Source organism: Anas platyrhynchos, chromosome 13, assembly GCF_047663525.1.
Source record: "Anas platyrhynchos isolate ZD024472 breed Pekin duck chromosome 13, IASCAAS_PekinDuck_T2T, whole genome shotgun sequence".
Classification (NCBI taxonomy): domain Eukaryota; kingdom Metazoa; phylum Chordata; class Aves; order Anseriformes; family Anatidae; genus Anas; species Anas platyrhynchos.
The window spans coordinates 2007643-2034894 of record NC_092599.1 but is presented as its reverse complement, the minus strand read 5'-3'; the positions used below and the strand labels follow the sequence as shown (position 1 = coordinate 2034894).

General features: G+C 47.6%; 2 protein-coding genes and 1 long non-coding RNA gene across 12 annotated transcripts in view; 2 read left to right on the top strand and 1 right to left on the bottom strand.

Moving 5' to 3' along the window:
• Positions 1-333: 333 nt before the first annotated feature.
• Positions 334-25516, bottom strand: SUMF1 (sulfatase modifying factor 1). 2 transcript variants are annotated; one of them, XM_027467552.3, is made up of 9 exons: positions 24685-25516; positions 22686-22859; positions 21969-22043; positions 12494-12576; positions 10599-10721; positions 9792-9906; positions 8744-8857; positions 4400-4459; positions 334-1967 (listed from the first exon to the last, which is right to left on the bottom strand). In XM_027467552.3, the coding sequence occupies exons 2-9, from the start codon at positions 22857-22859 to the stop codon at positions 1857-1859; spliced, it is 855 nt and encodes a 284-aa protein (XP_027323353.2). In that variant the 5' UTR covers positions 24685-25516; the 3' UTR covers positions 334-1856. The 2 variants fall into 2 exon arrangements, with proteins under 2 accessions (XP_027323353.2, XP_027323352.3); XM_027467551.3 differs by lacking the exon at positions 24685-25516 and adding an exon at positions 24357-24619.
• LOC140003647 (uncharacterized) lies at positions 5543-14224 on the top strand. Its single transcript, XR_011812640.1, has 3 exons — positions 5543-5638; positions 12257-12376; positions 14088-14224. It is a non-coding gene; the product is annotated as an uncharacterized lncRNA (long non-coding RNA).
• Positions 25517-25841: 325 nt separating the features above from the next.
• The window catches only part of ITPR1 (inositol 1,4,5-trisphosphate receptor type 1), a 163626-nt gene continuing 162215 nt past the window's right edge, over positions 25842-27252 (top strand). For all 9 annotated transcript variants that reach the window (XM_072044593.1, XM_072044592.1, XM_072044590.1 and 6 more), the window contains exon 1: positions 25842-25981. The gene's annotated coding sequence lies outside the window, so the exon portion shown is untranslated. The remainder of the gene's footprint in view (positions 25982-27252) is intronic.

Genomic DNA, 27252 nt, shown 5'->3' with positions numbered 1-27252 from the left:
TAAAATACAGAGACCATGATCCAAAAAAGAGCACACATGGGGCACCTTTGACCATCTCAGTGGAAGAGCAGGGAGACCTCCCTCCACGCATCTCCGAGCCTTCGCACAGTCCCAGCACTGTGGCACAATGAAGCTGGTTTTAAATAGTGATCAGATCTTTCCAGTATACAGAATTACACGGTTGGGTTTTTTCTTTCTTTCCCCTCAAGGCATTTTTTCCAGCATAAAAACCACCACCAATCCTAGGCAACATCTTTAATAAAGTGTTCGTTCCTTCTTATAGCAGAAAAATGCCTTTTAGAGAAGTAGAATCTATTAAGAACAACAGGGAAATACATTTTTTATACAGAGATTTTAATTAAACATTTAGTAGTAGTAAAATAGCCTTTAGAATAGAAAATATTTAACATTGCTTTCAACATGGAAGTGTGTTCCCGAATCCTTTCTGCTGATGCGTAGTGTCCGTCCCCTCCAGGGGCTGGTGCTCCTGGAAGGTGCCCCCAGAAGCCCTCCAGCGCTCGCCTTTCCCTGTGAAACACAGAAGTGGAGAAGCACCTGGCAAGCACTGGATGTGTAGTGTCCCCCACCGAGTTCACTACAAGAAAATACTGCTGGGAAGGGGTGGCAGTAATGCAAAAATGGTGCTACACCATCACATTCTCACTGTTGCCTCTCGAAGCATCTGACAAGACGGCCAAGACCGACCCCTTGCACACGCAGGCAGCTCTGAGGCCTGGCAGCGGTCAGCCACACAGCTGACGGCACGGTGGGGCTGACAGGGACAGCTTTGGGCTCCCTGGCACAGCAGTGCCCCCAGCTGCTGTGGGCAGAGTGAGAGTGCAAAGCACTTTGCAGAAGGGCTGAAATACATTCAGATCCCCAAATGAGGTAGCTGACAGTATCTCCCCTTCTTCTCCTTGCTACAGTTCTACTAAATGAAGCTTTTGTTTGTTTGCTTTGAATTGAGAGCACAGTTTTTGAATTTACCTGAATTTACCTTTTTAGGCCTTGGGGCTCAGTTACAATTACCTCCTTTTCACTTTAACGACCTGGTGTTCAGGTAGAGCCAGTCTCTAAAGCCATTTTTGCGATTTGCAAGTCCCCCAAACAGGCCTACAGCATGTCCAAGAGAAACTCCAAGGAAGGTGCCAGCGTCTTTCCATCAGTAAGAGTCTTAAACCTAAAGAGATGCTTTACATTTTATTCAACCGTGGACATCCCTAACCATCAGGGTGAGGATTGCCACCCCTCAGCTGCAGAAGGCACGTCCTGAAGAGGAGCAAATATCACACCACAAAACGCACCTTTCGGTGCAGGCAGGATTTGATGTGAGAGCTGCACGGACCGCCCATGGGGGCAGTTGTCCTTCCTGCGGTCCTCACCTCTTCTCAAAGTGGTGACTGTGCCTCCCACGGGGTCACAGACGCAGTAACCGCTTCAAATTTCTTTTAAAGCTCTCAAATTTATAAAAGTCCTTGTTTGTGGGATTTGAGCGTGGAAATTCAAACCATACATAAAACTCTTAAAAGATCTTTTCCAAAGGATCTACAAAACTCAACCTTTTAAAATACAGTCAGCGTGGTTTTGCTCAGTTTTGTGCCAGTGCAGCTCCAGGACACCCCCACTGAAACCCACGGCAATAAGAGGTCGGTCAGGACAGAAACCCAGGCCAGGTTCCCCAAAGATAAATCCAGGAAGCTCCAAGAGACGGTGGCTGGTGCTGGACCCCCTGCCCCACAGGCACACGAGGGGTTTTTCCGTTCTGTCTCAGCAGCAGGCGTCAATCCCTACGTCTTTTTTGTCTCTTTATGTCCTCGGGTGCAGCTGAGCCGCCCAGTTGGGGTGGGAGCCCTCTGTCACTGCCGCTCTGGCAGGGCATCGGCTGCGCAGCGGAAGCCCAGGTTGGAAGCGGAGCTGTCGGGGGTGTTCTGGCTGCGGGCTGCACAGCGGTACCTGTAGCAGTAAGACTGGAGAGAAAACGGGGAAATGGTCACTAGGGCCTGCCACGGTTCGTGTTCCCCTAGGTAAAAGGGTTAGCGACACAGCAAGGCATTCCACACGCCCCGATGAACTGACGTGGATCAAAATCGTTGTGCTAGAGATAAGGGAAACAGTCCTACAAAGAGACCAGCTGCAACAGATGCAAAGGGGAGTTTGAATGGCAAAAAAACATGAGAGTAGGCTAATATAGGCCAATAACGCTTGTCCTCGCACTGCTGCATGTCGCTGAACAGCCTCAGAGCTTTCATTCTGCTGGCAGAACTTGGTGCTCCTGCGAGGGACCAGCCAGAGCAAAAATGGCACCTGGAACAACTCCAGGAAGGACCACAGTGCTCGTAGAGCTCTACGCCTGTACCAGTCACTTGGAGAAACGCTGTGAGCTCACAGCCAGCCAGCCGGGAGCTCTGCTGGTACTTCACCGTATCTGGCTTTTTGCTCCTCTCCTCCTCTCCTCCAGCTGCAAGCTCCTGGCCTCCAACAAAAATGCTCCTGTTTCTTTCCGGTTGGGTCAGCTGCATATAGTCAGGCTCTCAACCAATTAATTAAATGAATTAAAAATTAAAAATCAGACACCCCCCACTCTGGGGGGCTAGGGGAGAACAGAGGGTAGTGCGTGTTTTCCCCAGCCCTTTAAATAAAAATCCCTTCAGGAGTTTGGGCGTAGTTACTGCAGCAATTGTTGCTGTACAGCCACGAGGGCACTGACAGCTCGTGCTCAGGCGACCATCACTGAGATCCACACCATCCCTGCAGAGGCAGCAGGGCACTGAATGTTTCTCCCCTGAGTCTCTCCACCTAAGGAGACATCCCAACACCAGCTCCTCGCTTACCCTGCTACTGACACGAAGCCCTAAACAAGAAGGGGGCACACTGTGCTATCACACAGCAGAGGTCTACCACTACACTTACAGCACGCTATTAGGATGCAGAAGCTGAACTACTTCAAAAATAAAAGAACATGCTACATGTACATGTAAGAAAGCACTTACTTGGTCAGCTCTAAGAGGTAGAAGGGCAATGAGTCTACACAGATATTTAGGCAGCTCATGCAAAGCCCTTACACTAATTGTACTTGGTGATTTTTTTTGGCCTTGGTACACAGCCTAGTTTCATCACCTACAAAAACTCTAGGACAGACTAGAATCTTCACAAGCCTTTAAACTGGGTCGCATTATTCAGCACTGAAGATGAGTCTATTCGAGTGTTAATTTAATCAAAACTGCTAATTAACATCTGACATTGATTTCACCTAAGAAGGAAGTCAGTGTAGAAAATGGGATCTCACTGTGGAAAGATTTAATCTAATTAAGAGGATTGTTTGCCAGCAGCAGGCTTTGCAAGGGGAAAAAAGAACAGAAGAGCTTTAATGAGAAAGGAGATGTACAGTGAGCATTTTCTCCAGTGCAGCGTGAACAGAGTTTAAAACATGATTTATGTTCATGAAAGTAGCTTTGCAAAACATTTCCCGTACTTCCCAGTAGAAGTTAAACCAGAAGAACATGAAAGGCTGTTCCATGTGGTGTACCCAGACTTTCCAGAAAGGATTTCATGTCTGCTAGCATGGAAGCTGAAGCATTTAACTCCAGCCATCTGTCTCCAAATTTATTATTTGGAGAAGGACATATATTATTTTCCAAAGGAAATTTTGGAAATAAGTTATGGGTCCTCCAAGATCAAAAGGTATTTTCTAGGGAGGAACAGCCTCAGAGTGGATGGAGCAGTCCCTACAGCACACTCAGAACCAAGGCACATGAGAAGTCCTGGTACTCGGCACGCTACCTTCGCTGTTCACCCAGACACCAAGTGTGCGTTCAGACCTTGCTTTGAAAGTTTCAGTTTGAGTTCAAATTGGCCTTGAACAGTATCTGTGCTGTTTTCCAGGTTGTCATGCCAAGCCTGGTGATAAAAAAGGTATTATATATGATGATAAAAAGCACTGAAGGTTTTGAATTTCAGATGATAAAAGGTCAGTGGCCTTTTACACTCAGCTCCATATAATACAAGGGTGCGTTTATCTAGAACTGGGATCTTGGTCATGTTGCTTTCAGTTTCCCATGCAACCAAAAACTCTGCAAGTCAGAGCTGAATAAGCTTCAGCTTTCCTGGGCAACAGTGTCTATACTGACTTCCTCCTTGCCACAGAGACATCTGTCTCCTTCCAGAAGCAAGCTAGCAATATCTAGTGAGAACAACAAAACAAACACCCATACAGCTTTGTGCAGAAGGCTGGCAGCATGCTGGGGAGGCCTGGCTCTGCCTGCTGCCACATACTGGCTGCCCAGCAGTACATTCAGCTTATTCTCCTACATCAGAAATAAATGGAAATGGCTGGAAAGCAGAACCTGCCAACAAGCCAGCGGCTGAACTGATGGATTCTGCTGCAGCCCTTCTCACTTACCTTGTGGCACATGTAGGATCCGCCCTTCTTCACTTTGTCAGTCCCTGAGGAGGGCCCTGTCTGTGGGGGGAAAAACACTGGTTAGCAGCCACTCACAGACCGATGGCCAGTTGCAGGGTAAGGGGTACAGGGAGATGGACAAGGAGCACGCGTGAATATTCAGAGCGAACAACCAACTTCAGCTGTGTCTGAACAAGGAGCTTGAAATGATGAGGTGGTGAGGGCTTTGCAGACAGGTGAGTCGATGTCCTCTGGTACTGCAACATCTCAGCTGTAACCTACCTGCCCAGACAGCACTGCCTGTTTCTGTAAAGCACCTGGTATCAGGCTGTAAAAAGCACAGTGGCAATCATGAGAGTAATGTGCTGAAAACAGTTCTGATTTTGTAGCGTCAGACCTTTTCTAGGAACAGGTTACGTGCCCTCACACACCAGCCTGCGCGCTCGCTGAGAGCTGACTTGTCAGCTCCACTGCTCCGTGTCAGCCCCGCAGGGGGTTGCACAAACATCACCACAGCCCCTGCGTTCATCACCCTGTGGGCCTGCAAGCTTCTAACACAGAGCAGCTCCGCTCCTCTAAGCACAGCTGTACTGATCTGTGGCCAGTTAGAGACAAGGCCCTGCAATATCCAGCACCCGGTGTTTGTTCTCTTCCCAGTCCCAAGTGCAGACTCACAGCACAAGTCAGCGGCTGCGCTGCGAGGCAGTCGGTAACATCTCCCAGTCACCAGGTACTGAATTTGTTATTATGTGGGGCTGTGACAGCTAAAGAGGTCTGCAGAAAGCACTGCACTTACGAGCAGCAATTTTGTAATTGCAGGTACGTTTGCAGGGTAATGTATGTGATTTATTTAAACTGCTTATGAAATTGGCCCTAGAATTGCTTTAACAAGGTTATTTCACAATTCTTTTTCAATTCCAACTCCAAATAATGGCCCATGAGTTCAAGGAGAAAGCTGGGCTTCCTTGATAACACTTTTGCTAGCTAGATGATTGTGTTATTTGACACGCTTATTACACAGGTGAGTGATTCTCCCGCTGCAGTCCTTTAAGCTGTGAAAGTTACTGCTGCAATCTGCTTACCATCAGGCTGCTGCGATGCCTGGTTCCCAGTATTGATACCAAGCGTTCTTACACGCTTCCTACAGACCCTGTGCATTGACAAACTGCTGTTAGGAAGGAGCCAAAGTGTCCTAAAACGTGACAAACAAGATCAAGAAAATAAACAGTGTTTTATCAGGTAAGTGGCAAGCAAAGCCTAAAAGGCAGTACAGCCACTAAGAAGCCTCTCAGCGTTGTAGGGAGTTGAATTTTTATTCTGTAGATGTCTCAAGAAAAAGGCCTTGACCAATATAAAACCACACTCAATGAAGGAAATTTTCACCTCTGACACCTCGTTAATGCAGGACTAGCTCCCCTCTAGGAAGGCGGTCCTTCGGGAGGGGATTCCACAAAGAAGAGCTAAAGAAGCTCTCAGCTGCACCCACTGAATGTGACTGCCCTAAAGGCCTTCACGTTTTGAAGCCTTCCCATTCTGGAACCTCAGCAGTCTCACATTTAGTGCAAAAGCTTTTAAGAGAACAGGTAGGGAAAAAAAAAGTCTGGCCTACTACACTGAATATCCTACAAACATGCGAGGAAAAACACACCCACGTACTGTGTCCTCTGATTTCCGTGCCCGGGTGCTCCCCCGCAGGCAGGCTCACTCCTTAGCCAAGGTCTCTGGGAACTGACTTCCAAACCTTGCCTGCAGATGCACTGGGCCCCGCGGTACGATAAGCCACGAACAAGCACAATCAACTCAAACAACCTGCTAATCTCATTTTAAGGGAAGCCAGGGTACAGCCAGGCATCAGAAAACTGACCTAAAAAAAGCCACATGAGAACAAGACAAACCAGAAAACAATGGAGCTGTTGAGCAGGATTTCCCATTAAAAACTGCAATGCAAAACAGAGCAGTGATCTTTGCTGGTAGCTCCGAAACAGCTCCTCTGAACAAAGAGGGCTGTGCTAATTTAGGGTTAAAAGCAGGTTCATTGTCCAGCTACACAGCTACAACTGCTGGAGCATACGGTAAAGGTCCTATACCTGGCAAAGAAGGTTTTTTTTTGTTTTTGTTTTTTAAACCACTGTTACAGAACGATATAAATCTAATACTTTGAGAAGACAGCAAACAACTTACAAAACACTTTCAGATGTCCCAGTTTATTTTTTGCCCTTGGTAATCATTTGTGAATGCAGGCCAACGAATTACAGGAAAAAAGCATGCGTAGAATTCCTTGTTACATTCCTTCTTACCAATCCACAAAATCTCTCCAGTTCTAGAAGACCGAAAGTTTCAGATCTTACATTAAATGTGTTAAAAAATAAATAAAAAAACCCTTTCAACCAAACTCTGACCCTCTAGAAGAACTCCTAGTCTTTTAGGCAGAAGGAACATATCCTATATATAGGTTACACTGACTCGTACTCTGGAGAGACTGAAGAGATTGGCTCTGATAGATACGGCGCTAATCATTTTTAATGTCTCAGAAGATACTGCAGCCTGGCTATTTTGGGACAACTTTTCACATTATGAGATTCAGTTTCCTTATCCATTTAATCAGAAGAGCTCCTTGGAATTCACTTTGGAGGGCCTGGCCTCAGACCTTAGATCCTGACACTTGGTTTCCCAACTGAAAAAAAAAAACTAAAAGCATCATTGTTGACACCTCCTTGTTAAATCTTTTCTGAAGTGTTTGGGAAATGTTTGTGCCGAATTTAAAAAACTAAACTTAAGAGGCTGTGAGTTTGTGTAACAGAGAGCAAAACTCTGAAGTGAAATATAACTCTTGTTTCTCACCAATTAATTCAACACAGAATGTATGCAAGGCAAGAGCTGGTGTTTGAAAGCGAGGGGTGTGTATTTATACATTCAAGAGAATTCATCCAATACAGCTTTTCATTATTACTGAATTATTACAGAATTATTACAGAAATGGGTAGAAATTTTGAATGATCGTGAAATTCTCAAATTGCATCATGTGACTTATTTGTACACACCGAGAAATAGCACCTGGTGTACAGCACAGCCAAAGTTCCAAAGGAAAGGAGTGTTGCCGCCTTTTTTAAAAAAAAAAAAATAAATAAAAATAAACTATTGTTAAACTGCTATAACTGCCTGCCAACAAGAAGTAAAGAATGGCTCATCCTATTTTTTTTTTTAAAGTCAAGCAACAAAACCCCTACATTCCCAACATTTCAGTTACCTGGGAAGAGATGTGTAACTATACCATCTGATGCACAGCTTCAACCACCAGGAAGACCTGAAGGACCTTATTGGGATACAATAACTTGAAATTGGTCAACGTGATCAGTACACATCAGGTCTCCAGTTTCTCCACCAGGATGATCAAACTGCTAGTACAGAACTATGGCAATTTAGACCCCAAGATGAGCCCATTTTCTCATGCTGACAACATCCTCCTGGAAGAGCAGGATGTCAGCCTCTGCTACGTACTGACCAGCAGATAAATTTCGCAGGTTCCTCAAGCTGCTTCCAACCACTGACTTCTCACAGGGCTGTGATCACGTCCAGCACACCAGACAAAGCCAGCGTATCACACGAGACCGCAGCATGGGGATACTCAAATCCTGCAGCAACAGATAGCTCCTGCCCAGAGAGCTTTAACTCGTTTTCTCATTACAGATAACTGTGTCTGAACAAAACAAGCTCTGTGAGAACGGAGCAGTTCATTTCTCAGATTTAGTCATCCTAGATAAGTGAGAGAGAAGGGGATGTAATATTAGAGCTTGAATCTACCGAGAGATAGCGCGTGAGAAACCCCACAAACAAAGCTTACCCTGCTGGGCCTCTTTCTCTGGCTGCCACAAAGAAAACAAAAGATTAACCCTGTCAAAGCCCAGTAAGCTACTTCTACCCATAAGTGTCAGCGTTATTACATGCCGAGTTTTAAATGAGCTAGTAGAAGGCATTACAATAATTCAGAATGGTTTGTTCTCCACCTGGAAAAAGAAATAAATAGCGCAGCTTGCAGCAACAAAACAACCCTCTCACATTTTATTTACTTTTTTAAGAAGTAATTCCACTGTATTGGCAAATTATTGGTCAGCTTGGAAGTATTCAATTGCTAACCAATTGTGGAGGTTCGTCCAAGAAAACAAAATGGCACGACTACACTGCTAGTTCAGTGCTGATGGCTTGTGCTGTGATACTTGCTGATTCACCAGAACTCAGCCCATCCCACACAGAGAGGAGCAAAGCACAGGGTGATTCTGAACAGCAACCAGACCAGAGCACTAAGAGGGAGTTCTGAACCTCACGTGATGCCAATAAAATACTTACAGGGTTATGAGCTTCCTCTGCTGAATGCTGCACAGCCCACCAGTCCGATGTCCATTCCCAGACATTTCCTACAATGTTGTACAAGCCATACCCATTGGGAGGAAATGCAGTGACCTACAGAAGAGAAGTAGCACAAATGCAAGTTCTTTAAACCACGCCACATTCAATAGGGTTTTTAAACCTGAAGACCCGTCTGCTGAAGGCACGTTCACCTCTGCCAAGAACATCTGCATTCATATCTCAAAGACAGACAAGCTAGTAGTGCAGAGCTGTAATACTTTTACATACTCCATTTACATAAAACTGAATGGAAGAATGCACTGGTATCATCCTCTGTGTTCTCAGCACCATGAAGGCACATGGCACCTTCTCATCAGTTTTGCTGACCGATCCTCCAAAGAGGGGCACTGTTTGATCAAACACAGACCTGCACACAGCATTTGTATTCTAAGCTGCGTGCTGATGCCTCTGACTTCCAGATTCCAATTCCCTTTCCCACCTAAGAAAAGCAAGAGCGGCTGTCAGCTCACACACGTACAGATTTCTCCACTGATTAAACCCTCTAGACTTATTTTGATTGCCAAATAATTTATTCACAAGCTTGTCTTTAAAATTCCACTCCATTGTTTGCCATATCGGACAGGCTCAGCCTTTCAAAAAAGGGAAGTTTCATTGCTTTTAAACTATTGTACAATTTTGTAGCCTTGGGAACACCTAACCAAAAATGAGAGCTAAGAAATTTGCTATGCCAAATGTGGAGGCAGAAAGTATTTCAGCAGCTGACTCAAAAGTTACTGGAGATAGGGAAAAGAGGTCAGTTTGAGAGGAACTAGAAGTTAGAGTGAAGATAATCTTTACTTTTCAATTAAGCTTTTAAAAAGCATCCCTTGGTAATACTCAAGCCTGCAGTGAAATATTTTGGAACTTGACAATCTAAAGGTGAAAGAGTACAGTAGTGGAAAACGTCCGCTGTTCACTGTGTTCAACACAGGCCTCAATTTTAGGAAGAAGTTTGTTCCTGTATGATAGTTCACTTTGAGACACTTACTGGTGCAGTTCCTTTGTACCCATCTTCTGCAGTGTTGTTGCTTGGGAACACTCCCTGCCAGATATTAGCATAGTGCTGGCCTTTTGGTTGAAGCTTATTTCCCCAGGGGAAAAGCCTGTTAAAAGGCAGAAAACCAGTTGTCAAACTTACTTTTTTTCTTCAATAAAAATAAAACACCTTAGCCACCCTTACCCTGGGGAAACTGTTTGTATTCCAGTCCAGTTTGTACCAGAATTAAAAGTTAACGAGGCTTCTGCAAGGACAACGTGTACACGGAGGGCAGGAAGGCAGCACTTGCTAGCGCTGCCCTGTGCAGTCCAGGACACAGGAGGGAGAATACACAAACTGTTGTTCACCTTGTCCTCCTCTTCTCTCTAAGCCCACTGACACCTACCAGGCGTATCCACTGCCCCTAAAGCTGCTGTGAAGCAACACTTATTTACTTCTCCAGCTCTCTGGCAACTCTTTCAGCCTTGGCACTAAGCCCCTTTTTTATCTACCATCTCCTGCCTGCGATGCCAGCAGCCCCGTGTCCTGGCAGTGTCACATCTCCTCCGCTCGGGCTCTTTGCATTCTTTCTCCGTTACAGAACTGAGATGACAAAATACCCCTCAGGTATTTATGGAAATTCATTTACCTAAAGGAATGTGTTCACAATAAGCCTGGGTTATATTTTCCACAGAAACACATCCTGTACAAGGAAGAGATGTGCAGGGCAATAAAATAAAAAAAAAAAAACACTGCTTTTCCCAATCTAGTAAATACCACAGTTTTCCACACAATCAGAGACACATCAGCGGCATTTACCTATTCTCAAGGCCCCCTCGGCAGCTGTATTCCCACTCAGCCTCAGTTGGTAATCGCTTCCCTGCCCACGTGCAAAATGCCACAGCATCATTCCAGGACACATGAAGAACTGGATGATCCATTCTGGGGAAGAAAACAAACGGGACAAGATCGTCAGCACAACTGGGCAGCCCCACAGCCACACAGCACAGGCACTTAATGAAATTTTGAAGAGCTGGCCACAAAGCACTGTGAGGGAGCTCACAGCCTCGCTGCTCCAGCCAGGACTGCACAAGTTACGATAGGAGCGATGAGCATCCGAGCATCCTTACTCCTACCTGCATCGTCTTTTGCAGCTCCCAATCCAGGAAGCAGCAAACTGCACAAGTTTAACAAAGCTTTTTTCTTTTTTTTTTTTTTTTGGTGTTTCAGGCAGCCCACAGCTTACACAAAGGCTCCTTTTGTTTCTTTCCTTTGTTCTTTTCCTTTTTGTTCTTTCCTCTGGTTTGGTTCTAGGACTGACTGTATTCGAATCCTGGCTTCCCTTTCCACAGCCTAAACAAATGCCTCGCCCTCCTTGTCCCAGGACCGTCCCCATCCAAGCCTCCAACGCACCAAGTCACTTCAAGAGCTGGGGTTACTGCCCCAGAGGACAGCCTCAGAGGGCTTTCTATGAACTTGTCTTTTCTGCCTCATTTAACGAGCCAGTCCAGGCCTGCTCGGCCGCTGCAGTGCTTCCACACGAGGAGCTCGCTAGCAGCTGTACCAGGCCAAGTTTGTACAACACCAGATTTGCGTGGCAGGCTTCCAACTCTCATGTGCTGACTGTGACCTAAATTTCTCAACCTCCCCTAACAATGCCTCCTGATACTATCTCTATTTTTGCCTCAGATAAGTCTTTCATTGCCCTTGGAGAAACGACAACGGACTCGTTACCAAGCCGCGCAGGCAGCAGGTGATGTTACACTAACACGACCCTGTCCTTAGGGGACTCCGAAACATGCCAGCATCTACTAGATCTAGGCTAGAGAGGCTGCCTATTTCCAGCAGCAGTTTAGAAACTTTAACTAGGGAAGCAGTTAGCATTAACTTCGTTGTCACCTGCCTAGTGAAAGGCTTGCAATATACGTGAGAGGTCCCAAACGAGGACAGTCACATCCAAACACAGTAACGGGCACAACTGCAGCAATGGCTCCTAACTGTGCAGCCCAGAGCTACTGCTGCAGCAGCTACCTAAACTACCCGAGAAAAAGTGAAGCCTTTTGACTTTCTAGGCATAGAATTCATTCTACTTCTCAACCAGAAGTGACTGTATGAAGGTATCGACTAGCAGGTCTCACAGTTAACACTAGCAAGGCATGGCACTCACCATAGGCTGCTCAGAGTACATTTTTCCCAAAGCATTTAGCTTCCAGATAAAGTAACAACTGATTTTCCATAATCAGCCCACAAAGCCAGAATACATTAAAAACACAAAACTCTTCAGGCTTCTGAATCCCAGGTAGAAGGCACTACACACACTCCTCGGGCATGCAGTTGCTCTTCACCTCCACAACCAGATTTGCACTGCCTGTTCTAAACTTACTAACCCCTACAGGATCAACTCTTCTACTTGTATTTATGCACCAGCAGTGGAACACACACTGAAGCACGTTTCAGTACGGTCTCTTTTCTCCCAGGATGGAACGTAATCACAGCCAGGTTTGAAACCCTGCTGGGACATCAGCCCTACAGCCACTGAACGCTGCACACAGCGCCCTGGAGGAAGAGAAAACAGCCCCAGGAGCAGCAGCAAGCAGGTAACTAACCAAAACCCCTTTGTTGCACCTTGGTCCTTGGTGCACGTGTACAGGTTTATGTTCAACAAGCATTATTTATATATTTATGTTATAATTGAATGCCTAATTAAGACTTACCTGTTGAAGATATTGGAGTCAGGCCCCTCAGGGTGCTTCCAGTTGGCCCCCTTCACAGGCAGCCACCAGGGAGCAGCTGCAACCTGAAAAGGGACAAGAATGGCCAAGGAAGATCACCTGAATTCCCAGGTGCAGGTTATTCAGAAACAAACACAACGTGGCAGCTGGCCACAAGCCTTAACTCATAGCTCGAGGCTCTGCCTGTAGCTAACTGACCCATCACATCCCGAACCACCCCTGATGGACCAGGCGGATCACTTGATCCACGTTACAGTGGCACTGGCCAGAAATAGCCACAGGTATGGGCAGCACAAAGAAAACACCACCCCAAAAGAAGGGAGAGGGAGACCAAATGCTGAGCCTTTTGGCCTGGCACATACCGCAGAGATTATAAAAGACAGTTTTGGCCTTGAGAGGGTTTTCATCTCAGCTATTTGCTCCCTGGAGTCAGTGTTTTGGAATAACTAAAACAAGATCTTGATGACATCCTTTAACTAGGGTCAAAACACGCATCTTGCGACACATTTGCTTTCCAGCTATTTTAACTCAGTTAGCTGAGTCTGAATTCTTGGCTATCAGCTTCCAGAAGGTGGAGACAGAGGTGACACAGAAGTGAAGCTTTTTTTTTTTTTCATTAAAAAAAAAGGCTGTTTACTGAAGATCTCCTTGCAAACAGATTGTGTAATAATGTAAACAGAGGACTTCACTAACCAAAAGTTTCAAATTTGGTTTTGCAAAGCCAAGAAAATATTAATTAGCGATTTCTTCTACTGTGCTTACTTCCAAGCACATTTAACTCTTGACTTCTAGGAGGAGGCTTCACTCCTCAATAGTGAGGAGCATTGAACATAATTATGTACGTCAGAAACAGGAGTCATCTCTGACATACGCTAGTTAAGGAAAAGTCTCATCCAAACCTCAGATCTCTCACTTCAATGTTTCAACAGGAAAAAATAAAAATTAAAAAAAAAATAATGAAGGGAAGTGCTCATAATAAATATACACACAGCACCTTATTTTTCAAGCATCCAATCCAGTCTCCACTAAAAATAGCTCCCATGGCAGCTCCTCTCCTCCTATCATCACAGGCAGATTTGCCCCCAGCAGATGCCTGGGTCCCTTACCTAAAGGCTGGTTATTGTCAATCAAGAGCAATCCTGGACTAAAGTATTTGCTCTCACTAGAAACTACAGCTTTGTTACTGAGCATCCAAACCCAAAGATGGGATTTCCATTCAGCTGAGATCCTCTCATAGCACTATCCTAAAGCCTCAGAATGGCCAAGCTGCTAAACAGATGCTGCAGTTAATAGGCTTAGAACTAGGCTGATTTAACCAATTCCCTGAAATTCATGAGGTTTAATCTACACTCCAGACAGGACAGAAATCTGAAGCCAGAATCTGACATCTCTTAAAGGAAAATAAGAGAGCCACAGTACTATTTGCTAAAAGTTCGTGTTGAATATGAAATGTCAGCAGTAAAATTTGATCCTCATAGTTACTGAACAAAAGTTTTGTGGTTTGGGGTGTTGTTTTTTTATTTTTGTGTGTGTGTGTGTGTTTGTTTTTATTGTTTTGTACAAATTACACTTCTAGTTTAGGGGAAAAATCCCTGCAAGAGACTGCGAAGACTTACACTTTGGAAGACTAATTATGGAAAACATTTTCATTATGCAAAAGAAAAAGCAGATGCTTTCAATCAAAATGGTTTATTTTAAACTGAGGAAAATATAGTCTCTCCACTTGAGAGCACTGCGCGTGCAGATCTTCTGTTTCTGGCTCCGATGAACCAAACGCCAAATGGCTGCCAGTCTTTGCAGAACACCCAGATCCTTACAGAAGTTACACACACAGTACTAGGACACCGGCAGCAGTGACAGACTACATACAGACTGCAATAATTAATTGGGAACTAATTTAAGTCAGCCACCAACAGCACTGAGTGCACGCCAGGATGCTCTTTCCCAACAAGAAAGTCACATACCTGAAATTCACAGTCCTTTCAAAAACTTCTCAGAAGTCTTTAAAGCTTTTAATTGCTCTAAATCTAATTAGCAGGAAAGCTAATTAGACACAGATATTACAACATCACATTCAGTACAGCAAAGCCCTCCCTCGCCACTAATGAGATTAGTTCCTTCCCTAACATGGAGCCTTCTCACGCCACGCTCCTGAACACGGGTTCTGGAGACTGGCAGCAGAGCCACTTTGTGCACACAGCAGCATATGCTGCCGAACAGATCCTGAAGAGATGCTAAATTTAAAAAAAAAAAAAAAAAAAAAAAGGAGCAGAGATCCTTTTTAGCTCTTTACTGCATAGCCTATCACTTGTGAGAGAATTGGCTAAACAGAGCAGCTCTGCAAACCTCACACAACTGCCTCAATACAGGCAGGAAGGCAGCTCCAGGAGCAAACCACGCTTCTGAGGCAGAGCAGCTCTGTGCTTGGTTTGGTCTGATCCAGCCGAAGACTCGGGATTATCCAGCTCTCTGCTTCAGGATTAAATTTGAAGAACTCCCTGTTCTGCTTATCACAGACCCTTAGCCCTGCAGAAGCGAGAAGCTCTGGGATTACACACCATGAAGGCACCTCAACAGTTAACTCCAACCTACGATTTTCCGCTCAAATGAAGCAATTTGCACAGCTGAAGCCTTTACTCCCACCATCAGCTTGCATAAAATTTGAGAAGTTTTAAGCATTCAATTTTCTTATCAAGGTAGGCTGGGATATCCTAACTTTAATTGCTCCATTAACTGCTGGTTTTAAGACTTTTAGACTACTTTGCAATTATCGTGAAGAAAATTCCTTCCTAAATACACACAGAAGAAAAAAGGGGAGGGGGGATAGGGAAACATCAGGAAAGTCAGTTCCATCATCAGCATTATACCATGCTACTGGCACCGCAAAAGCAGTAGGGAAATGCCCTTAAAATAAATAAAATAAATGAATAAATAAAGAAAAACTAAACTGAGCAGTTAATTGGGGTCTAATTCCACGTCTGACAGTCACTCCCTTGAAATCGCGAAGCTGCAGCTTTCAACATGAAGTCAGGCCCATGTGAGCACAAGAAATTCATGCTCTTGTCTAGATATGCAGCACCAAACCTTTTTGATATGCTGCAGCATTACAAAACTATTTTCAGGTGATAAGGGCTGCATTCACAGTTGTGAGCAGCACACACCAGGCCAAGACGTGTACCTGAACAACCAGCGGTTACTGCACAGTGACAACTTCAGCAATTCAGGAATCAACTGAAGATGACTTTCTGACCGAAGATAAGTCTATAAAGCACTTTAATAATTGTTTATTAAAGAGTGGCTTGATAAAAAGACACACAGCAGTTTCAGAAGGTGAATTAACAGAGGGCAGTTAGTTAGGTCTGGCTGTGTTAAGCACTGTATGATGTTAATTTACAAAACCATCCTCTTGGCTGCAAAAGCAACATGTGCACAGGCTGGAGGTAGCTAAGTTCCGAAGCATTATCTCTGGGAAATATACCCAATGGGCTGGACATCCTCACTACTGTCAGAAAAAAGTAGTTCTTTAGTAAAGAATATCATTTTTGATGAGGTCTTATCTTATCCATGTAAGGCGGGCACACTGACATCTCTCAACTTTTCCTCCTCTAAGCCATGTTCTAAACCTTGAACGGCTGATTCACAAACTGCTGAAGGAAAAAATAGAACATTTAACATTTTCACTAGGGCAAGGAGTTTAAGAAATAAAAATAAATATTGCACAGCAGAGGAGCCACTGGCGTTTTCCCTTCAGAAACCACAGAAATTGTGTTAGTCTGGGTCCTGGTCATAGGCAACTTTACACTTATTCTTCTGTATAGTATTAGAGTCTCATCCTAACATCTCCCAAAAATGCCTTCCATGGCTGAGAGCAGACAGAGCCCTTCCTGCCACCTCCTGCACGTGTCCTTGCGGTGGCTCCTTCCCTGGCAGCCCAGGAGCGCTGTGCCGCACACTGACAGCTGCCGGCAGAGCTGGCTGTGGGCACAGCAGCTCAGTCCCACACGGGGACGAGGATTCAGCAATCCCAGACCCAGCCAGCAGCAGCTATTTGGGGCGCTGCATTAGCACGGCCCTGTTCCTGGAGCTGATGTGGACCCCACGGCATGCTGGCTGCTTGCTCTCACCTACTTCTTCAAGCCCATGGTCAGCAGGGAATCAGCAGGAGGGGGGCACAAAGCACAGCCCCCTGCCCACTCAGCTCTGAGGTCAAATGGAGAACACACCACACCAGAAGGGATGGCTCTGAGCGAGCTGAAGCCCTGCAGCAGCTCCCCTTGGTGCCTCAGCCCTTTTCCAGGTGCAAGGAGAAGCCCTGCAGCAGCAGCACGCTGCCTGCACACCTCTGCCCGCAGCGCTGCTTTCCCTGCCACCAGCACACTGCAAAGGGCACGAGCGTGACCTATTTCTATGGACTCCTCATCCCCATGGCAACTGGCCTGTGTTTAAGTTGGAACAGCTGGAACTGAGGCAGGGAGACGTCGCAATGTAAATAGTGGGAGTGCGAGCAGGCTCCGGGGCTCGGCACGAAGAACGGGTCCCTCGGAGCTGGTTATCAGGGTCGCCATGGAGCTGCAGAGGGGACTGCGGGCTGCATACGCAGCTATAATTCATATTTGTGCTCAAAGATACTCTGCAACACAGCAAACATTCTGTAATTATGTACATAAGCTGAACTGAAACACGATTGCCAAGTTCTCCGCCAAAGCAGTAATTAAGAACGCTGAAACGGCAGCGAAGCAGCAGCTGAGGTACCCCTGGTAACTAACACTGGATCGCACCCGCTCCCGTAATGCCACAGGTCTCGCACTGTTCAGTACATCAGTTAAAAGTTCCTGCCCCAAAAGCTCCAATTACAGAAGTATTACAGAAGAATCTGTTTTCACTCTTATTTTATGGCTTCAGGCCTCCCTCATTAGCTCAGAAATGAAGGCAGTAAGGATTTTAGTTTCATATTAGATGCTATTTTGTTTTAACATCACTATTAAAATTACAGATATTGCTTGCCTTAAGTCCCAATGCTTGTAAGGAGTTTGAGGTTGCAGTACTGCAAAAATGAAATGTGGCAGCTTTATAGAATTAGAATAAATACAGTTTGAGTTAGAGAAAGGATTTCATATTTAATTGAAAACGAGCCCTTTACTTTTATGAAAAGACATTTTCCTTCACATGAGGAAAGGTCATTGAATCGCCTTCAAACAGCGTTATACTTCACAGCTGTGTGAGTCCTCCAAGAAAAATAGCCAGAACTATTTAATACTAAAATCCAGCAAGATTCATTAAGTGCAAGTTTTGGAATGCAGAGAAGCTTCTTTTAAGGAACTGATATTCCTGGTGAGTTCCATCTTTGGAAGCTTATTTTTCAGCCAACATCTAAATCTGCACTCAAGCGAGTCATTTTTTCCAATAACCAAATAAATATGAGCTCTAAGAACAAGGCATGCACGGATACACCTACAGCCTGAGGCACAGGCAATGCCCCACTTCACAGGGGCAGTTTGTACAATAAATATGGACCAATATCAGTGGTAGTTTCAGTGAGAGCTGCCTGTTGCATGTCTTTTAGTCCCAGAAGTGAAAGGTAAAAGAAAATAGAGCTGTACAGTTCAACAGCTCCACCTTCACAACTCCACGTGGAGATTTGTTGCAGCACCGTGGGCTGCAAGAAGCAGGCTCACCCACCTCCTCCTCTGGTTTCGGTTTCCTCTGACTTAGTGGAATTCCTCTTACTTAGAGGAATTGCTGTAAATACATTTGCACAGCTCAGCGCTACCGAAGAGGTTTCCATCCTCATTTATCAATGAGGATGAACCCAGCATCCAGGAGCTCTGGACCGACCCAAACTCCAGTTTAACAGCCCTTGCTCAAGTCTGCCATCAACTGACTTCACTGCATCCCGGGATTAAAATTGAATACCTCCCAAGAATAAATGATGGCTGCAGGTCTGCATGCTCCTGGTCTCTTCATTGCAAAGTCTGTCTGGCCTAGAAGCAAAAATTAATTTTGCTGTCTTCCACAAGCCAAGGATTGAAAATGTTCCCACAACTCTCCAATGAGCAAATTTGACTCATGCTAAACACCAGCCTCGGTAAGTGCTGTTCTGTTTGCCTGTTTCACGGTGGCTGCACAGCAAGCAAAAACTCTTGCAGTTATTTGCAAGAGCCCTTAAACCCCTCATTGGGGAGTACACCTCAGTGCCTTCTCATTTCACAGACACAGCCCACATGCTTTTTGCTCTAGGGTATGTTAAAACGGCATACAAGTGCAATAACAGCATTGGCCATGCGTTTCCCCTCTCTGCTTCCTTCCCAGCTCAGTCAGGGAAATAAGCAGTCAGGCAAAGTCTCATCACAAAACAAGAACAGCAAAACCTCTAAGTGCTGAGGTGTTTTCCACCCATCTTCCAAAACCCTCCCAAAAAGAAGGAAAAGAAAAACCCCTCTGACTGCCACCCATCAGCAATCCCAGCCTATAACGACATTAGGGCCAAGCATCCAAGCAAGGCCACAAGTAATTAACAGCTGGTTTCAACCTGCAAGTCTAAGAACAGATTTTAATGTTAAGCTATCAAAACTAGTAGGCCCACGCAAGAAACTTCAATCCCAAAGAACCTTCCCCCCTACCCCTAGAAAGTCTCTCTCTTAATTTGAAGAAGTCCTTGACAGTTCCACCAGCATCCCCTTTATCCATTGCAGTGCTAAATTCCCACCCTGCCACATTAACACAGCAAATGTAGAGGCCAAAACGACAACTCAAGTCTCCAGAAATCTAGAACAATTCCGTTTTTGGCTGCTACACCCCTTTTTACTGCTTCCTTCCAGAGGAGGATTAGGTCCCACCTACATTCCGGCAGCAGCAGATATCTGGGAGAGCACCTCACCTCCAGGAAACGCACACCCAGGGCTCCAACAATTATTCTACGTGCTAAGCTGTTTGCTCCTGAATTTGCTTTCACCAGCCCCACCTCTGTTCTAATTTAGCTGTCTGCTTCCTTTCAGGGCCTGTGACAAAACTGTCCAGCTTCAGAGGTGGAGAAGCCAAAACTGCCAGAGAGAACAAAACCCACAGACACCCCCCACACCCCAGGTGCCTCGCTCTCTATAGGAGCTGCTGCACTCCAGTTGGTTCAGCATCTTCACCTCCACCTTTCCCCAATTCTTTCACTGCCTATGAAATCAGATTTGCAGAACACATTCCTACTGCTCTTCCCGTGTCCATCTGCATTCAGCCCCACTGTGCTTCCACAGGAGAAAAGCCTCCAAAAGCACATCTAAGTTAGGAGCACAAAGCAGCACAGCCATTTCCCCCATCAGCTCGGTGCGGGTATTTCTCAGTACCCGTAACACAAATATTTGCATCTCATTTCTGGTGGTGATAGCTGTGATTCAGGAAGGTACATACCACAGGCTAACGCATCAGCTGACTGAGGTACGCACTGACAGAGGAGCCTTCATCTTCTCTGTTACTGATCATTGCGATCTGTTGATGCAAACCAACTTCACGCTATTTATCCTTTCACTAATTACATGTTAACAGCTAGGCTGCAGCAGCCAAGTTTTAAAATATGTTCACTTTTTTTTTTTTGTAAATATTTGAATAGTGTTAGATTTCTTCCACCATTTTTCCTCCAGCAGGGACTAGTAAGATTTAAACATTTCAGGCAGTCTAACAAGCTAGAAATTACCAGTTTGAGATTTGGCTGTTTTTTTCTTCTTCTTCTTTCTATTTAAGCTTGCAGACCCCGGGAGGGATTGGAAAACTTCTGCATTTTATCAGTAAGAAGTTTCTTGCAAGTTGTCTGTAGCAACTTGTTTCTTGAAAGCACAACCTGTAGGAAGCTACCGGCTCTGCCTCCACAGAATTTGGGTGCTTGAGAAGCCGACTACATCCCATTGTAACAGTGCACCTCCGAGCTAAGGTCTGCACAGTACTCTCAAATTATAGTCTCTCATAGAAAACACATCCTAGAACAAGAAGACACAGCAGTGACAGGCAGGAGCCCATACAAGGTGCTAAGCCGGGTGTTCAGACATCAAAGGTTTGCCTTCAGCTCCGCAGCTACCTGCCCTCCGACCCCTTCCCTTGTAACAGAGGTGCTGGCCCCAAAGCTGAGTTTCATGGGGTGTAGCTGATGAGGGTAAAAAGCAGACAGGAGGAAAAGAAGCATTTACTTCTTCACCTTCTCACAATGTTACAGAACATAATGTTGATTGCAGGGACAGCACAAAGTGCCAAGCTGCAAGGCAGGCAGGCACTGTTCCCTGAGCCCCTACCCAAACAATCAGAGTCTTCCTCCAGGTCTATCCCAAAGACACTCCTTGTGCCAGTACCTCCCAAAATGACCTAATAAGAAATATGGAAAAACAGAGCAAAAGGACAGTCACTCTAAGTTCACATTTAACAAATACAGAAAAACTTGATAAATTAAAGCAGCCAAGAGACCAATTTGGACTCCGTTCCAGCTTCCTGGCATAATGCTGCTTCTGTGGGCTTTACAGCCAGTGCTTTACAATTTGGCTGACACACCCAGGAAAGTGGCTCCCAACGCTGTATTTGTTAATACAAGTAGCCAAGACTGAGCTTATGCTGGAACTGCGTTCAAATAAGAAACAGAGAGCCAACCTCAGAGATTTCTGCCTCCCAGAACTAAGGCAGAAAAAAGAATGCCTCTAATACTGTCAGCTGGATTTCCTGTGGTGAAGATGGGGTGATCCCAGCTACATTTATGCTTCCTTCAGCATCAGCTATGCTGGTATTTGGCAAGTTCATCTTAGACTTCTTAGATCTCACAATACACAAATGCTTATTTTGAATTAAAAGATACAAACTATTCTCATAATTTTGCTTTCCTTGCAGTAGGAAACCAAACCCCACAGTTTTGCCAGTCATTCACAGCACATACTCGCACGGAGGTTTCAAGAAATCACATCAGTCTGTCCTTTTAGCTACAGTAAAATTAAACTCCAAAGGTTTTCCCCCTCCACCAAGAACATCATGTATATAGAACTATGAACATTCAGTACTCAAAGTTACTGCACCATGCACTTACAAGGAAAATTCTTTCTTTCATTCTTCCTATAATTTTGGTGAAAATGACTAGCTAACCAGGAATACCTGGGTTTTGGTGTTTGTCAGAATAAATCCTAACACCCCCCAAACTCCCCAAAAGTTGTACCTTGCATCAAACAGCGTGCATAAGTAAAACCTAACGATGAAATAAATTATTCTCAAACTGTCCCACCTGTCTCTTTGCTCATCTAGAGACAAGAGGAAGACCAGAGGTCAGGCTGCTGATCCCCCAGACCTGAGGAAATCTAGTCCCCTAGGCCAAACACTCCTCCACATTTTTGTACATGGCTTTGGAGAAGATCATGCAATTTAGATATTATGACCATTACCGCTAACACATCTACCCAGTGATAAAACTTCTAAGCAAGTTTTACCCTGCCATGTTACTCACTGCCTGATGGATTTCAGACTTCACTTCTTCACTCAGCATTCCCTCAAACACAAAGGAATCGCCAAATTTCTCTGCCTAGAGAAAGAACAAAAAATCGATCACATTATCAGGGAAACATTCTTAAAATGCCAGCCACATTCACAGCTTTATTCTGTGAAGAATAAGGAAATCCTAACAGTAATTTTGAGTTTGCTTTTAAAGAAGCTGATTTGGAATCAAAGAAAAGGCACTGTCTGAAACAGCTGAGGCAGTGCTCCAGAACTGGACTACAAAATCCTCAACTATCACAAAATTTCTCAAATCCCTTCACTCCTTGTCTTCCAAATTAAGGAAAAAGAACTAACAGCATTGTTGTACTGGTACAAAGATGTCCTAGGACCCAAAAGTCAAAGAAATAAATACATGTAAATCCACGTAGACATCTTCAGCTGCCTGCTGACTTCACCCACGCTGCCTCAGTCACACTGCAGGGAAGATTTTTAGTTCACAGATCAAGACGCTTGCTAAAAGCAACAGTAAGTATCTATCCTAGCGCCCTTTCAGGCTCCTTGGCAGCAAGGCAACACAATTTGGTCTCTCCACTACTTACATCCAAACCATTCTAGCATGCAAATTCCAATATCACACTGTGAGGGCCTACAAAAACGGATAAGCTTTGGTGTGGATTTTTCCATCATCAACAAAGATGACAGAAGACTAAAAACCCTTCCGCCTTACCTCCGTGAGGTACCCAGTCGCGTTCACGAACCTCTCGAAGTCCTCGTTGCTGACCTCGTGCTGGTCCATGTAGAAGCCGTTCAGGCGCACCCTGCGGGCAGGGCCCTCCCCGTCCTGCCAAATCTCCGGCTCATCCGTGCCCATCGTGAACACCCCTCCTGGAATAGCCACCATCTGCAGAGGAAGCAGTCCACACCAAACAGGTCACCAAAATTAAGGACTGACAAGTCTCTTACTGCTTTTACTCCCCCTCTCCCTCATCTTTGAAGGTGCTCCTGGCTTGAAGCAGTACGGATGAAAACAGCACAGCAAGGTACCAACACTGACACCACGATCCCCACCTGCTCAGAAAATAACACAGAGCAGAACACAAATCGAGAGCAAAAACTTTCTTAAAATAACCTTAAATGTTAATTGTTTCAGTAAGATACATTCCCTTTGAGGCTTCAGCCAACTTCCAGGGAACCAAAACACGCTTCCCCTTTGCCTTATAGGGTTCTTCCTGGGAAGACGAAGGCCCCGAAGGTCTTGTCATACCTCACCGTGTGCTTCTTGAGACCCCGCTAAAAAGTGCAGACTGAGCAAACCATCCCTCACCCAACAGCCCTTCTCTCAGAAATACCAAGAGCTGCCACGATCCCTGCTCAGAAACCTCTGCTGGAAGGACAAACGACAGCTCAGGCTCCCTAAAATTTGCCCAGCTGGCAGGTGACATTTCAGGGGCTAATACCACCCAAGAGCTACCTTGCTGAGAAGCCACCCAACTCCTCATCATGTGGTGAATGCAGTAGGGAAGAAAACTCCCTCTACTTCATTGTCAGCACTCCCAGACTACCTTCAGTCCCAAACTCACGCTGAACTCAGCCACCTCCCTCTACTGGCAGCGGATCAGAGGCCTGTGCGTGGGTGAGCACCAGGAAAGCCTGTCAGCACTGACAGAGGCATCCCCTAGGAGAATAACCCAGTACTGGTGATGCCCCAGCACACGCTGACAGGGTGCGTGCCCATCCGTGCCACATGCTGCTCTTAGAGGGGATTCAAGCTGGTGACAGAAAGCAAAGCGAGCACAGCTCATTCTGAGGGATGGAAGCACTTGGTGCGGGCTCCTGACGTTTGGTATGTCGGAAATGCAGGTGTCATAACAGAACTACTCGCCATGCTTCCCAGTGAAGCATGGTCCTAGCGCTACTCCACAAGTGTCATTTCAGTTCTGACAAAAAAGATAGAAGGCTAAAAAAGAACCTAAAAAAAAAAAAAAAAAAAAAAGAACCCCTTTCCAATCCACTGTAGCTAAAACAACTCCTGGAAGCAATCTTCAAAGACCTCTTTCAGCAAGACTGTAAGCTCACTGGTAAATCGCTGCCTGAAACCATATGAAAAATTAAAATTAACTCTCGCTGCACAGCCTCACGTTCCTTTCCAAACCCTGAAACATCCTGACAGGCTGCCAGCTGGGAACCCTGACAGATTGCCAGGCAGGGAACTTGACAGATTGCCGGGCGGCTTCAGCTGGGAGTGCCCCAAGGCTTCCTGACGGGCACCGGCACCTCAGCAGCACCTGGCCGCGCAGCTCCGTGCGCTCAGAGCCCAGCTCCGGCAGCACGGCCGGGGCCGGGGCCGGGGCCGGGGCCGGGGCCGGAGCCGCTGCCCCCCGCTGCCCCCGCCGCTCACCGGCCCGCTCCTGCCGCTGCCGCTGCCCTGAGCCGCCGCGTAGCGCCGCGCCGCCGCCTCCCGCCCGCCGCCGCCGCGGCCGGCCCCGCAGCCGCAGGACCCGCCGGGAGCCGGAGCCGGATTCGAATCCGGAGCTGAATCCGGCTCCAGGTCCGGGTCCGCCCCCGCCGCCAGCAGCAGCGCCAGGACGAGGAGCAGCAGCCGCGGCAGCGCCCCGCAGCCACCGGGCGCAGCCATGTTGGGCGGCGTCACGTGCTGCTGCGGTCACGTGGTGGTCGCGTCTTAAAGGGGCCGCGCCTGGCTCCTGGTGCTGCCCCCCCTCAAATACCTGGGGGCTGCCTGGGGTCGGGGGCGCCCGGCGTCTCCTTGCCTCTTGCTGGGGCACCGCAGTTGTTGGAGGTTTGGGCGCTCCGCCACGGAAAGCTTTACGTTGTGGGGAAGCTGCTGCTCAGGGCTGTGCAGAATGGACCTACGTGCACCCTGTGGGGCAGCAGCTCCCTGCGCTTCACATCATGTTCCCTGCACAAACCAGGGCTGTGCAGCTCAAAGCAGGGGCAGAGCGAAGGAAACTTTTGGTTTTTTTTTGTACTGCTGGAAAGCAACACTACGCACTCCCGTGGGCCGCATGAAGTCTCAGTGCGTGCTGCAATCACAGCGCTGGGTGCTCCCAGTAGCTCTCAGCCGTCCCTTTTGCCCTGTGATGTACTTAAAAAAAACCCAAACAGACACAAACTTGGTAACAGCCTGCCCCAGCAGAGCCGTGGGGTTCCGGCTGTGCCGTTACAGAGCTCAGGGAAAGCAGCTCGTGTCCAGCCCGCTGGGGTATCTCGCCTACTGGTTCCCATCGCTTGCTTCCCTAGAACCCTTTTTTGCATCATTTCTGTACTTTCACCAGGAAGGTTTATGTTCCTGTATTGTCCTAGGAGACCAGACAAAGCCATTAAAATGTCCGGTTGCCCCTGAACAGCATCCGAGCTGCAGCTTGTGACCCTGAGGGCTCCCGAGAACTTTCTTTGGTGTCGTTTATTGACGGTGTCCGCGCTCCTAAGCCATTTCTTCACAGGCAGGACATCTCTTCCACACAGTTTAATTATTCTCCTTCCTGGTACTGAGTCCACCGTGCTTCAGAATTGCGAAACCGCTTTCACTGTCATCAAAATATCATAAAAACGGGAGATTTATCCACAATTATCCTCCCAGAGCCCTTAAACCTAGCGCTGTCGGCAGGAGGCCCTTCCCGGGCACAACCTCCCGGAGCTCTGCCCGGGCAGGGGCGCTCCGTGAGGGGGGGACACAGCCCCTGAGGGGAGAGGACAAGCGACATGATGGGGCTGGGGGGCGAAGCCACCTCAGCGGGACGGGACGGGGCAGGGCCGCGGGGCACGCCGGGAGTTGTAGTCCCGCGGGGCGCTCCGCTGCACGGCTCGCCTAGACGCCAGGACTACATTTCCCAGCAGCCCCCGCGGCGGTATATAAAGGCGGGGCGGCGCGGCGGGCGCGCAGTAACCATGCGGACGGGCCGCTGAGCGGCGGCAGCGGGGCGCGGGCTCCGTCCCTACGGCACCGGGCAGCGCCGCCGGCATGGGGCTGCCGCAGCGCCGCTAGCACGCCCCGGCCGGACACAGGTAGGGCCGGGGGAGGGCTCGGTAAGCACCGGGGGGGCGGGTGGCTCCGCTCCGGGCAGCGGGCACCGCCGGAGGCTGCTGTGAGGGAGCCGGCGTGGGGCTGGCAGCAGCCCCCGGGGGTCGCAGCAGGGTGCCGGGGGGGTGAATTCGGTGCTTTTGGGGTGTTTCTCGCGATGTGCTGTGTGTGGCAGGAGCGGGTGCTTGCTGCTCGGGTAGCCCTCCACCTGCTCGCCTGCTGCGAGGAGGGAGCAGCCCGGCTTCCTCCCGCTGGGGTTGGTAAATTAGGAAGGAAACAAACAGCCCGAGCACGGGGCTCGCCTCTGCAACCGTGGGGTGGAGCCTGGCGGTGGGAAAGAGCGTGTTTGGTCAAAGAATTGGTGCTCGCCTGCAGGGCTGGGGCGGGGGGAAGGCCCTGGTGGAGGCACTGGGCTCGGTGGTGCCCTCCTGGAGGCACTTGTTGGAGCCCCCAGGGGGGATGTGGGGACTGGCAAACAGGGGGTCAGCAGCAGTTGTGGCTCCTGATAGAAATGAGGGGTTAACAGGGCCTGGTGGCACTGCCTGTCCTCTCGCATCACCCCAAAGGATCAGTCTGTGGGGTGCATCAGGACCCCAAAGAATCAAGCCCAAGTGATGAGAGGGAACCCGAGGTGCTGGCTCCCCACAAGAGCTGTCACAGTGTAGAGCGAGCCCTGCAAATAGCTTGTGACACCGGGTCTTGGGCTCAGCCTTGCTGTAGAGGTAGTGCTGGATGGGTGCCAGGACGTGGCAGTGTGGGGGGCAGCCGGTCCCCCCCCAGAGTGTCAGAGTTTGGGTGAAACGTGCAGGTAAGATCGTGGCATTTCCCACATGTGTGCAAGAGGAGCAGCAACAGCCTGGTGCCTGCCCTGTACCAGCCAGTGGGGTCCTGAGGCCTGTGCTGGAAGCAGGAGCTCCTTCCAGTGCTTCCCGGGGGTACCTGGCTGCCATGGATGGTTTCGAAGCCAAACTTTTTCCAGCAGCCTCCCAGCAGGACCCAGGTCCTGGGGGCCGTGCGATGCGCCAGGTGCCGGGGCATGCCGGGAGCCCGCAGCGGCGCCACGCCATAAACACGAGAGTTGTAGTTGTAGGATTGTGCTGGAAGACGGGAGGAATCTGGGAATCCCGTGGGAGGTGGGACGAGGGTAGTGGCTCTGTAGTAGCTGGTAGACGGGCTGCTTGCTCGCCCGTGGGTGAGTGTGAGGGAAGGCAGCTTCGCCAAAGCAGCTTACAGGGACCAGAGGGGCTTAGAGCTG